Source organism: Acartia tonsa, chromosome 13 (assembly GCF_053477335.1).
Source record: "Acartia tonsa isolate MP-2025a chromosome 13, ASM5347733v1, whole genome shotgun sequence".
Lineage (NCBI taxonomy): Eukaryota > Metazoa > Arthropoda > Copepoda > Calanoida > Acartiidae > Acartia > Acartia tonsa.
The window spans coordinates 1,155,950-1,169,581 of NC_137272.1; the positions used below are offsets into that span (position 1 = coordinate 1,155,950).

The 13,632-nt window shown below is 33.9% G+C and overlaps 2 protein-coding genes across 2 annotated transcripts in view; both read right to left on the bottom strand.

Annotated features, from left to right (window-relative positions):
• The window catches only part of Mekk1 (mitogen-activated protein kinase kinase kinase 4), a 142,416-nt gene extending 138,530 nt beyond the window's left edge, over nucleotides 1–3,886 (bottom strand). The window contains exons 1-4 of the mRNA XM_080146397.1: nucleotides 3,799–3,886; nucleotides 2,867–2,957; nucleotides 2,215–2,295; nucleotides 317–375 (exon numbers count right to left, since the gene is read on the bottom strand). Of these exons, the coding sequence (XP_080002523.1) occupies nucleotides 317–375; nucleotides 2,215–2,295; nucleotides 2,867–2,957; nucleotides 3,799–3,838 (271 nt within the window). The 5' untranslated portion in view covers nucleotides 3,839–3,886. The remainder of the gene's footprint in view (nucleotides 1–316; nucleotides 376–2,214; nucleotides 2,296–2,866; nucleotides 2,958–3,798) is intronic.
• Nucleotides 3,887–8,851: 4,965 nt separating this feature from the next.
• On the bottom strand, nucleotides 8,852–13,274 carry LOC145304103 (uncharacterized). Its single transcript, XM_080145865.1, has 2 exons — nucleotides 13,253–13,274; nucleotides 8,852–9,891 (listed from the first exon to the last, which is right to left on the bottom strand). Exon 2 carries the CDS (start codon nucleotides 9,866–9,868, stop codon nucleotides 9,197–9,199), a length of 672 nt encoding a protein of 223 aa, XP_080001991.1. The 5' UTR covers nucleotides 9,869–9,891; nucleotides 13,253–13,274; the 3' UTR covers nucleotides 8,852–9,196.
• Between the last annotated feature and the right edge of the window lie 358 nt (nucleotides 13,275–13,632).

Consider the following 13,632-nt stretch of genomic DNA (forward strand, 5'->3'; position numbering starts at 1 on the left):
GAGGTTAGCGAGATCCTACGCTACAGACAAAAATAGCTTACTTCTTTAGGTATATAGAAGGATTTTTATATATTATATACACTAGCGGCTAAGACAAAAGGGTCTCAATTTATCCTTAGGGGGTGTATGTACCCTCCCCTAAAACAGTTAAAAACCTTCTCTGGGCCTATAGCAAGCTATACTGTAAAGGTGAAACCATATCAATACAGCGGTTAGCGAGATCTTATGCCACACACAAACAGATAAAAATCCTATTACTTTTATATAAGGATTGAATATTTTCAAATTTTCTGTTTTCTTAAATAATAATCTTTACCTTGAATTCTTTTCTCCATTTCTTTAGCATATTTTCTATCGTGCGACCATTTTCGATTCCTAAAACGATAAGGTAAGTATTAAATAATAAAATTGGAAAAGTTTAAAAAGACACAAAAAGTTTTCAATGTTCATACTTTTTAACCACTAATTTTAATCTAGGTACTTTAATAATCATGATTCTTCTTCTTCTTCTAGGGCGTTCTGTACCGTTAGTACACTGCCTACTGCTCGTGCGTTTGCACTAACAGTGTCTGGCCTACATGTTTTTAAGGAGAGAGAGAACTCGGCTACTGATCTCCCCCTCCGTTGCCAAAAAAAGACGGCTGCAGGTTCCAGGTTGCCCTGTACATTACAGTTTTGTCTCCTCTGGCCTCCTGGTCGGTTAGCCATCCGGATGGATGTTCCCGGCTTGGACCACGTGGAGGTCCGACCATACCCCAAGCTCGATAATCATGATTACTGATGTATATACATTCATCATCAATTGTCTTATTCCTGAAGATCCATGCCTATAATCACAATTAGCTTTCTAAATTCTACCCATACTTTTTTAACTCTTAATTGATAAAACATTGGACGATAAATTGGTATGAAATATATTCCTAATGATAATAAACAAGATTGCCCTTTATGTAGATAAATCTATTAATGAAAAGTTTGAACACTACTAGTTTATATGAAAAAGGGAATGTGATTCTGACAAACAATTCTAAAGAAAAATTTCCCCCACAAAACCCTTCCCCTCCCCTTCTTATCCACCCCTCTTCAATTACATGTATGTATATTTCAAATTCAATTATTATACATATGACAACGTTTATGTAAATTTATAGAAGAAAAAACAATTACAATTAATCATAATGCAAAATAGAACATAAAGTCAGTCATAAGTAAATAATTGCGACTAGACACCTCATTTATGACCATTAGTCAAGTTAGAGGATTTACCCAAGCCGCTGTTTGTGTTATCTGACAAGGGAGTAAAAAAAACCCTTGGAGATATGATTGCAGTTATTTACACATGAAATAACAAAATATACTTCCACCTTACTTTAAAAGGTTTTGTGATTTTTGTAGAATTGATTGTTAGAATACAAAAATCAATGAGGGTATCCATAACTGTAAGCCAACGAATAAGATAACGTGATTATATAGGGGCGTCGTAGCTCAGTGGTAACGCACTGAGTTACGGTGATGAGAGTTCGAGTTCTAGTCCCCATGTGGCAACTCGAATTTCTCAGTTGAATACATTCACGCAACTTCTCCTGGTTGTGTAAGAAGGGGATTATTGAGTAAGTTTGGATACTTAATAGTCAAGTACATAATATCAGTACTAACCTTATCCCAAGCTCCTCTGCGGAGAGCGTCATTTATTACGGTGACTTAATTTGGGACACCTGCCATACTCGGCGAGGGTGAGGTAATAATGAGTAGCTCTCATGAGAAAGAGGGTCAAGTCATAATGTGATTGAACGTGGAGCTTGATAGCCCTAGTGGCTATACAAAAGTGTCTCAGCCTACTCCATGACTACTTAGGTCCAAACCCTAAGAGACTATGGCTAATCAATCAAATTAATCAATCAATCAATAACGTGATTATAAAACTTTTGGTACCTATGTATTTTACAATACAATGTCTCTTCCCTCCCTGGTAAATAGATGAAAATCTCAGGCAGGTAGGGGGCATTAGGCTGTTTATTATGGTAGTCCCCAAAGTTCTATAATAACGATTTCTTATTTGTTGGCTTTGGGGACCTTTGATTGGTTGATTCAATAAGTTGATTGTCTAAACTAATAATTGCAATCTACAGAAGAGGGAATCATTTTTGCAGAAGATGTACATCAATTTGTAGGTAATTGTCTTATCCCCTAAGATCCCTGTATAAATGTACTCACTTCATCATGGATGTCCTGGGAGGTGTACGTCCCAAATCGTCCAGAGGATCATACATTTCAGCATTTTCATCGTCTTCGTTCCTTAAAAGAAAACATTTTGGATAATGGAAAGAAAACAAGGTGGTGGGTTTCGTCGTATATTCACAGTAACTTTTCTCCTATTTCTAACCACTGCACTGCGGGGCAATCATTAACATTCACCTAACTTGAAATACCCTATCAAAAGCTATTGTTAAAATACGACGAAACTCGCTACTTCTTTTTCTTTTCATGGTCCAAATATTTAGATTAAAATCAACGATGATTATATACATGTAGCTGAAAGATGGGAATCGGAAAATATGTTTAAACCCCGTTTTTACAAAATTATAACTTTTATCTCAAAAATAAGGAATAAAGATTTGTGTGAACGTACAGAAATACATTTCTAATAAGGCTTCGAACCCGATCAAAATTCGCTGAAACTAAAAAACAAAAAACAAAAAAATCCTAAAATTAATACCAACCTAGGTACCAGCTTTGTTAATTTTAATATTCGTAAAAAATTGTCTATACTACGATGCTATACCTGATTTTTCAGTATGGTTGAGAACCGGTTGTTCTATTCCAGAGAATATTAATCGGTTTTGAAGCCATACTGTAAAAGCTATACCTGGCACTTCTAGGTGAAGGATTAGGATCTAGGAGACTCGGATCCAACTCAATACTGGAGCCATCCGCTGTCGTTAGGCGCGTTCTCCATTCTAGAAAAGATTGGAAATAATTTAATTGCACAACAGGGATCAAAAGGGATAAGGCAAGAGCAGATAAATTAGTGATATTATATAAAATTAATGTTTGTAACGTTTGGACACTAAACTTAAAGGTCTAACCAATCAAAGTACCAAAAGTTGTTAAGCTAACAAATAAGAAAACGCGGCGTTATCCTCTTTTTTTTCAATTTCTAAGAGGATAATACCGAAAACGCAATTATAAAACTTTAGGGACTAGTGTAATAAACAGCCCATTGTCCCTTCTCTCTCTGATTGTGAGTCGAATTTACAAATCATGCATCCCGTTTCCCAAAACCTCTAAATTACTTACTTACATATTTTCTTAATTCTATTTTAGGTTAGAAGATGTCTTTGAAACATATCTATTATAACATAAAAAAAAAGCACACTTGTTTATCATAAACAAAACATAGTAACTACTTAATAATGAATTGGAATTCCAATTTGTGACTAATGCTATAAATATTTCCTTTCCATAGTAACCAAACTATTAATGAGATAATTGAATTAAAACAAGGATACCAACTACTCCAGAAGTAGCGAAATACATTCTTAATAGTCAAACGGACAAAGTGAAATATAGAGCAGATGTTCTGTTCTTTAGAAGCACGACCGACGGACCCAATACCTAAAATATGGATGCTTGGTTGTTCAGGGAATCCCCAATAGACATTTTAGTTGTCCATATCAAATAGCAGCAGGAAAACTATGCCCCCCCCCCCTCCCAATAGCGTTACACACTGACGAACGGACAGACAAAAAGAAGAACACAGTAGCTTCGCTACTAAAAAACAATGAATAATAAAATTACCTTTTCCCGTATCTACGTTGAGATATTCTTTTTCGTCCATTATTAACAAAATAATATCATTTGGAAATGCAACAAAAAATCTGAAAAATAGCCTTTATGTGTTAAATAACAAGGGATCTAAAGGGATAAAAGAATGGCCGATGAATTGTTGAACATCCCAAATGATGACACGCAAAATTACCCCTTCTGTAGGGTAAATTAAGTGGTTGAAACGTTGAAACATTCCACTTAAAGAATAAATCAATCAAAATTAACTAAAGTCCCCAAAGTTGTTGAGGCAACAAATAAGAAACCGATATTATAAAACTTTGGGAACTAGTGTAATAAACAACTATTTCGTCATACTTTGAAATATAACGGTACCCAAAAAATATCTTACTTAAATTTCTTTAGTATTTTAAGAAAATTTATCGTTTGGGAGAATTTCACTTAATTTGAGTTAACACAATTAAAATCAAAATATTTTATTAAGAAAAATTAAACTAAAATTAACCGAGTTTTATGCGTTAACATAATCACAAATTCAACTTTATTTAAATTAACTAAAATTAATATAGTTTTATGCGTTGTCGACATTCTTATAAGGGCAATTATTTTTGAAATATTTACTTATCTAAAGCAAAATATATTAAAATTATTATTATTTCTTAATAAAAAGTTGTGTTTATTATATTAATAAAGTTCCTTATCAAAAACTTTTTCCGCGAAATGAAATGAAAGCTGTCTGTTGTCATGTGCAATGTTTTTGTTTTGGTTGGTGCGCATTGCATGAATAATGCCGCGTTACATTGTTTACTCCAAGGTCAGTTTGGGATAAGGTTTTGTGATTTAATTGATAATAATTCAAGGTAGGGAGAGGATATTAGGCTGTAAGTTATAAGGTCCCTAAAGTTTTATAAACATTGTACATATCTATATTATAGAAATGTACATTCTATAATGTAATCATGTAATGATGATACTCAAAATAACCCCTTCTTTTGATTACAGTTAGTGGTTGAGACGTTTGGACACTTAACATAATGAACCAACAAATCAAAATTATCTTTAAGTCCCTAAAGTTGAGCCAACGAATACGAAAATGTTATAATAACTTTGGGGACTAGTGTAACAAACTGCCTAATGTCCCCTTCTACCCTGGGATGTTTATCTTTGTATAATGTACTAGCGGCTTCTCTCCTAGCCTCTAGGGGCTTTGCACCAAGAGGTGATCAAAAAAATTAAGGCGAAATTCGTAAAAGGGTCAGGGAAATCTTCAGCAAAATAAAGGACCAAGGAAATGTTCTGCAAAAAATAGGACCAAGGAAATGTTCTGCAAAAAAAATGGGGGGGGGATTTTTTGTTTTGAGGGGGTTGGGGGTGTCCCATCCCCCAAGAAAATAGCCTAAAACCACCACAGGACCAGTAGGTATATTCCCTGAAGAGTAGAATCCGATCGGTTCAGTGGTTAACGAGATCTTAAGCTTCAGACGGACAGACAGACATCAAGCTACTTTGTATTATAGATATCAATAAATCAGAGAAGTTTTATCTAACTATTTTTTACTATCTTGTGGATAGTACCTCTTTCAACGAATATCTAACATATTTTTTTACATGAAAAAATATAAAATGTCGCCCACCAATTTATAATAGTTCAAAATAACCTACTGTAATGGATATATTTTTACTTGGATCTTACACCATATTTCATGTTCTCTAATAAAATGACACTTGCAGCAGGCTACAATAACTATTCCAACTATCCACCCGCTTTACCCTATATTCTCTGCTTCTACTAAATGAATGATCTGACCAATAAATGAATCCATATTGGCAAGCTAAATTGACGACAGTTTTATCCCTGTCATACTATCCACCTATATTCTACATTTATTTTTAAAAAAGCTACTGTTTTAATATCAATAATTTGTGTCCAAATTATTATCCTAGATTAATTGCACCTTTGCTTTTTTTCTTTTTATGGTTTCGCCTCTCTTGAAGAATTTTAAAAGATCTTCAGTGGAGAATTTAGATTAGGAAGGTTTAGTGGTTTTAAATATTTTTTAGTGGGAGGAGGGTTAAAGGGTGGTTTCGTTTTCTAATTATCTTGGATGTATGAAGGAACTTTCCCCCAAAATAGTTGTAAACCTGCACCGGGCCTACAAAAAGATTCATTGTAAATGAGAACCATGTATTGGTCTAGCAGTTATCAAGATCTTAAGCTACAGTTATATCTTGTACTTGTTTTAATTGAATGTAAAACAAGGATGACAACATCCATAAAAGCGAAGCACTGAAACGGTAGGACAAACGGACATTAACACTTGTATAGTGTCTGAACTGAATAATCAGAATATAAAAGTATGAAAAGAGTCGAATCAAAATTGTAAGTAAATTTGTTGAAAAACTGCTTGATACAGGATAATGTTTTGGACATACTAACATTTTTAGGACTTGATTATAGAGTTGCTTTGCTTATACTATTGTTCTTTGTTGTCCCAGGAATCAATATACCAAAAATCAGATCAAACGGATAATTAGATCACATAAAAATTTGTTGTTAAAAAAGTAGAAAAATCAACATGTTTAAAATGGACATATGGACATTCTGGTAATGATTATAGAGTTGCTACGCTTTCTAAATCGTACCTAACTACTACAGGAATCATCATGCAAAGTTTGAAATCGATAGAGCAATTCTAACATGCCTAAATTAACGAATAAAAGCTATCTATCTCGGACGGACGGACGTACGGACCGACCCTAATTATAGAAAAGCTTCGCTTTTAATTATCTTATTATCTAACAGCAGTCGTGGCCGAGTGATTAAGGCGTGTGACACGAAATCAGATGGGGTCTCCCCGCGCAGGTTCGAATACTGCCGGCTGCGAAATATTTTTTGTCCCTTGTATACTCATTTTTGTAGTTGTCCTTGGATACGAAAATAGAAAACATTATTTGTTATTTAAGGATAAACGGCATTGATATTAAATTAATTTTAAATTCCAAACGTTTTTACAAGAGTTTCAAGATTGCGTTGAAATTTCGAAGCTTCGTGCTAGCACAACTGGAATTAATTTTCTCGTATTTATTCGAATCCGGTGGATAGGAACCGGTTCTCATCCATACGAAAAAACTATGTCTAGAATCGTATAATATCCAGCTTTCTACGATAATAGAAATGTACAATTATAAGATTAAAACCAGTTTTTTTAGCTGGTGCCTTCGGCGCCTCGGGGCTAAAAAAAATAGTTCTAATCTTATAATTGTACATTCTATATCCGCGGAAAGCCGTTTATAATACGATGCGAGAAATAACTATTATGATTTTTATCTTAATATTCATGGAAAATATTCTATAACACAATGCTATACATTATTTTTCAGTTTGGCTGAAAACCGGTTCTTATCCAACGGATATTAATCCGATTCGAAGCCTTATTGGAAAACTCTTTATTTAAGCTTATAATATTTGTTGATAAGTCGCCCATTCTAGGGGCTAGGAGCGAAGCCAATAGAAAATAAAAATCATAAACATTATTTTAAATTCCTTACAAAATTACACAAATAAAAATTGAAAATTCACAAATAAAAATTTAAAATTCACAAATGAAAATAAGATTTCGAGTGTTACAGGACTTGAACCTGCAATCCCCAGATCCGAAGTCTGGTGCCTTATCCATTAGACCACATTTCCAACTTTACAAAGAATAGAATACAAAACATTATAATAACCTGCGAAAAAGTTGGAGGCATAATAGTTTTATGAATAATGGGTATGCTAGAATCTAAAATTTTTTCTGACAAATGTTTATTCAAAATCATTGGTGGAATAGTTATGAATGAAATATACTTACACATATATACAGGGAAGGAGGGAACGTTTGACTGTAAATTACGCTGGTACCTAAAGTTTTACTCATTCGTTTTCTCAAAATAATTAAATTTGTATTGGTTTATATTCGCCTAGTGTTGTCCAAACTGTTAAGTCAATAACTTTATAATCTGTAGAAGATGTAATTTTTTCTTCAAAATTGTGAATGTATATAAATTTATTATCCATTGTCTTATCCCTTAAGATCCCTGCAAATCTAGTTATAATTGAAGCTATCCTATCAAATCAGGTTACATCCAGACATCCTGTTACTGTCCTGTCCTGTTAAATGTACTCTGGGATCTAAAGGGATAAGACAATGGCCGATAAATTGAATGACATCCCCAATGATGATACACAAAGCTTCCCCTTCTGTGGGTTGCTATTAGTGGTTGAAGCGTATGGACAACCAACTTAATTAAGAAAAAAAAATGAAATTTCACTAGAGTCCCCCAAGTTGTTAAGCCAACGACTAAGAAAATGTTATTATAAAACTTTGGGGACTAGTGTAATGAACAGACCAATGTCCCCTCCATCTATATTTTGTTCTGGCCATTGGCGTACACAGGGTTACAGAGGATGTGCGAAGGGGTCAATTATCTCTAGGGGCGGTTTCTCTTTGAGAGAACGGAGGTGCTATCACCCATGGAGGGAGGGGACATGACGCTGTTTATTACGCTGGTCCTCAAAGTTTTGTATTAACGTTTTTTTTATTATTTAACTTAACAACTTTGGGGACTTTTACATATTTTTGAATGGTTGATTAATAAAGTGTCTAAACGTTTAAACCACTAATTTTAATCTACAGAAGGAGTAATTTTGTGTATCATTATTGGTGATGTACATCAATTTATCAGCCATTGTCTTATTCCTTTTGATTCCTTGACCTTACCCAAAATAGTTATAACCCTTATTCTATGTTATAACCCTTCCCTGGACCTAGGAAACTTGTATAAAGTATAAGTATGATTGATTGTTTATTTGTTTATTGGTTTGTGAGATCTTAAGTTACAGACAGACGGACAGTCTCATCCTGTTACTTTTAACACAGATAAAACTTTCCTAAACCAAAAGGAAGCAGTTATCAAGATCTTATGCTACAGACGGACATACATCATATTACTATTGTATTAGGGTTACATAAAAATATAACACAACATCTGTAAACTAATTTCTAATATAAAATCTTCGTAAGCAAAAATAATACATTTTTATTCATTTCACAATACATACACAAATTTAATTTTTAAGAAACATCAATCAAAGATTTTAAAATCATTATCACTGAACTGTTTAAGACCTAGGCTTAGTTTATCCTTTTTCACTAATAATTTTGAATTTAAAGCACAAAGTTTTTCACAACTAATTTTATATAAGAATAGCTTTTCAAATTACAATTTTTCTACTATATTTTACACTAAAGATTTTAAAAATATTATCACTTAATTGTTTAAGACATAGCTTAAGTTATCTATTTTACTAATAATTTTATATAACCATAAAGTTTTTATATTAATTTTATGTTCCATGATATTGATATTGTTACTCCTCTTTTCCTTCTTCAAGATCCTCAGCTTCCATGTTGATAAAGAGAGGATCCTCATCAAGAGTTTCTTCTTCTTTTATTTCTAGTTTAACATCAGCTTCACCACAATCAACAAAAATGGTAGAAGCAGAAAATGGATCTGTATTCTTAGAAGATTCTAATGTTTTGAGATGTTCACCTGATTTTTTATGTTTTGACAGGCCTGAACCAGAGTGATAAGATTTCTGGCATAATTCACAAGAGTATGGCTTCTCACCTGTATGGATCCTCTTATGGTTGGTTAAATTACCACTTGTACGGAAAGCTTTACCACATGTATCACAAGAGTATGGCCTTTCTCCTGTATGGATCCTCTTATGGTTGGTTAAATCACCACTTGTACGGAAAGCTTTACCACATGTATCACAAGAGTATGGCCTCTCTCCTGTATGGATACTCTTGTGATGAATTAAATGACTTTGTTGTGTGAAAGCTTTACCACATTTATCACAAGAGTATGGCTTCTCTCCTGTATGGATACTCTTATGGTTGGTTAAATCACCACTTGTACGGAAAGCTTTACCACATGTATCACAAGAGTATGGCTTCTCTCCTGTATGGATCCGCACGTGTGTTTTCAAATTGCCTTTTGTAGAGAATTCCTTGCAGCATATATGACACTTGAACATGATGTATTTTTTTGTTCTTGCACCTGGAATAAACAATATTTGATGTAATTTAATGTGTAGATAAACTAAAAAATTCTTGGCCTTTTAGGTAAAATTATTCCAAATGTGCATCTCCTTACATCCATATATTATTTAGTATAGCTACTCTATATGTAAGGTGTGTCCGTCACTATGTAGGTGAAAGTATTCCAGATGTACTCTATGAAAACTATCTCCTTACATCCATATCTTATTTAGTATAGCTACTCTATATGTAGGGTGTGTCCGTCACTATGTAGGTAAAAGGAGGATGTGCTTAAGGACCATTTGGGCAGGGGGGGGGGGGGTTTACTCGAGAACCCTTAGAGCTAGAGGGAGCTAATTTTGGATTTAAGCTTCTATGGGGCCAAAGTTACTTTTAAAATTATCTTCGACCCCCCACCCCCCCAAAAAAAAATTTTTTTTTTGGGGGGGGGGGGGGGTTAAAATTTTTTTTATTGCATTTCTCGCTGAATTAGGCAATTTGGAATCATTTGAGACCATGTTATTTTTTTCAAAAATTTTTCCCCTTACAAGCAACCCTGCGGGGGGACTTAGTCATTTTTTTCAAATTCTTGTTTATGAAGGTATATCTTAAATACAGTATGCTACTCTCTTAGTTTTAAAGATAATTGGATGAAATCTTTTTGATTGTGTCACTAATTACCCCAAGTTTTGGTATCTTTAAAAAAAAACGGCGGCGGGACCGCCGCTCCCGCCGTCCGCCGCCGTTTTCCGCCGCCACCAAAAAAGAAATTTTTTATTGCATTTCTCGCCGAATTAGGCAATTTGGAATCATTTGAGACCATGTTATTTTTTCAAAAATTTTTCCCCTAACAAGCAACCCTGCGGGGGGGACTTAGTCATTTTTTTCAAATTCTCGTTTATGAAGGTATATCTTAAATACAGTATGCTACTTTCTTAGTTTTAGAGATAATTGGATGAAATCTTTTGGGCTGGGTCACTAATTACCCCAACTATTGGTATCTTTAAAAAAAACGGCGGCGGGACCGCCGCTCCCGCCGCCTTTTCCGCCACCACCAAAAAAATTTTTTTATTATATTTCTCGCCGAACTAGGCAATTTGGAATCATTTGAGTTCATGTTATTTTTTTTCAAAAATTTTTCCCCTTACAACCAACCCTGCGGGGGGACTTGGTTATTTTTTTCAAATTCTCGTTTATAAAGGTATATCTTAAATACAGTATGCTACTCCCTTAGTTTTAGAGATAATTGGATGAAATCTTTTTGATTGTGTCACTTATTACCCCAAGTTATGGTATCTTTAAAAAAAACGGCGGCAGGACCGCCGCTCCCGCCATCCGCCGCCGTTTTCCGTTTTGAAAAAAAATAACATGGTCTCAAATGATTCTAAATTGCCCAATTCGGCAAGAAATGCAATAAAAAAAATTTTTTTGGTGGCGGACGGCGGGAGCGGTGGTCCCGCCGCCGTTTTTTTTTTTTTAAGATACCAAAACTTGAAGTAATTAGTGACACAATCAAAAAGATTTCATCCAATTATCTCTAAAACTAAGAGAGTAGCATACTGTATTTAAGATATACCTTCATAAACGAGAATTTGAAAAGAATGACTAAGTCCCCCCCGCAGGGTTGCTTGTTAGGGGAAAAATTTTTGAAAAAATAACATGGTCTCAAATGATTCCAAATTGCCTAATTCGGCGAGAAATGCAATAAAAAATTTCTTTTTTTGGTGGCGGCGGAAAACGGCGGCGGACGGCGGGAGCGGCGGTCCCGCCGCCGTTTTTTTTAAAGATACCAAAACTTGGGGTAATTAGTGACACAATCAAAAAGATTTCATCCAATTATCTTTAAAACTAAGAGAGTAGCATACTGTATTTAAGATATACCTTCATAAACAAGAATTTGAAAAAAATGACTTAAGTCCCCCCGCAGGGTTGCTTGTAAGGGGAAAAATTTTTGAAAAAAATAACATGGTCTCAAATGATTCCAAATTGCCTAATTTTTACCCCCCCCCCAAAAAAAATTTTTTTTTTGGGGGGGGTGGGGGGTCGACTATAATTTTAAAAGTAACTTTGGCCCCATAGAAGCTTAAATCCAAAATTAGCTCCCTCTAGCTCTAAGGGTTCTCGAGTAAACCCCCCCCCCCCTGCCCAAATGGTCCTTAAGCACATCCTCCTTATTCCAGATGTATTCAATGAAAACTATCTCCTTAAAACCATATCTTATATATAGTAACTATGTAAAGGGTGTTTTAAAAAAACCAATCGCTTCACTCATTTCAATATAAACCCTACAGTTTTAGTCAAAAACTAACAAAAAATGACCCAAATCATGTCCAAGCAATGACAATGAGAAAGCACTATTTAATTTTGATTTCTACTCACATCTCCTGAGCACTACAGCTCGAGTCCTAGCCCTTGTGGAGAATTTTTCCTTACTTGAAGATTAGAATACAACAAATCGTTTTAAGTACTTAAAATATTGTAGATAGACCCCATAATGTTTAGAATCTTTGATGGAGCATGTAAAGACCTTTCTATAGACACCTTAACCAGGTTTCTAACTCAATCCTAGCCAATTTGGCATAAAAAATACAGACCCATCAAACATTTAGACATGAAAAGTCTCTCTAGTTCTTGATGTTTGACAGATCTTTCTTTTTGATGTCAAAAAGGCTCAGATTGTGTTAGAAACCTGATTAAGGTGTCTATAGAAAGATATTTATATGTCCCATCAAAAATTCTAAACATTATGGGTTCTATTTACAAGATTTTAAGTACTTAAGACAGTTTGTTCTTTTTTTTAAAGACAGAGCAGTCATGTCTCAATGTTTGATTGGTCTGTCTTTTGATGCCAAATTGGCAAGGATTGAATCAGAAATCTGGTTAAGGCGTCTATAGAAAGGTCTTTATATGCCTTATCAAATACTCAAAACATTATGGGGTCTATCTGCAAGATTTCAAGTACTTTAGACAGTTTATTCTTTTTAAAAAAAGACAAAACTGTCTTGATTTGTAATAAAATATGCACTCTCCACATAGGGAAAAAATTCCACAAGGGCTAGGACTCGAGCTGTAGTGCTCAGGACAGGTGAGTAGAAATCAAAATTCAATAGTTATTTCTCATTATCATTGCTTGGACATGATTTGGGTCATTTTTTGTTAGTTTTTGACCAAAACTGTAGGGTTTATATTGAAAAGAGTGAAGCGATTGGTTTTTTTTAAACACCCTTTATGTAGGGTGTGTCCGTCACTATGTAGGTAAAAGTATTACAGATGTACTCTAGAGATGACAGATTATTATAATTTTATTTTTAAATGTTATTGTTTTGTTATGCTTCGCAAAATTATGGACAAAATTAACCTTGTTCACGATGAAAACTTACTCAAAAATCTCCTTTCGTGTTTTTGTCTGAAAATAAATACCTAATTAATTTGTATACTAACATCAAGACTATTTACAAAAGATTTAATGATGAAAGAATTTAAAAATTATAGGAAATATTCTTTTATATTTTGGTTTTTATAAGTAAATACTATACTGAATCTATCTAAAATGGCATGATAGAAAAAAATATTTTGAGATATTTTACTACTCAAACTTTTATATATTCATTTTGAATTATTTTTTTTTAGTAAAAAAGAAGATAAATATAAACTTAAAATAGTTAATTATCGTATCGTATTATAGACAGATCCTTCGCTACAAACAAACAGACAGACAGACAGACATCGTTCTACTTTGTATTATAGATAAAAGGATTGA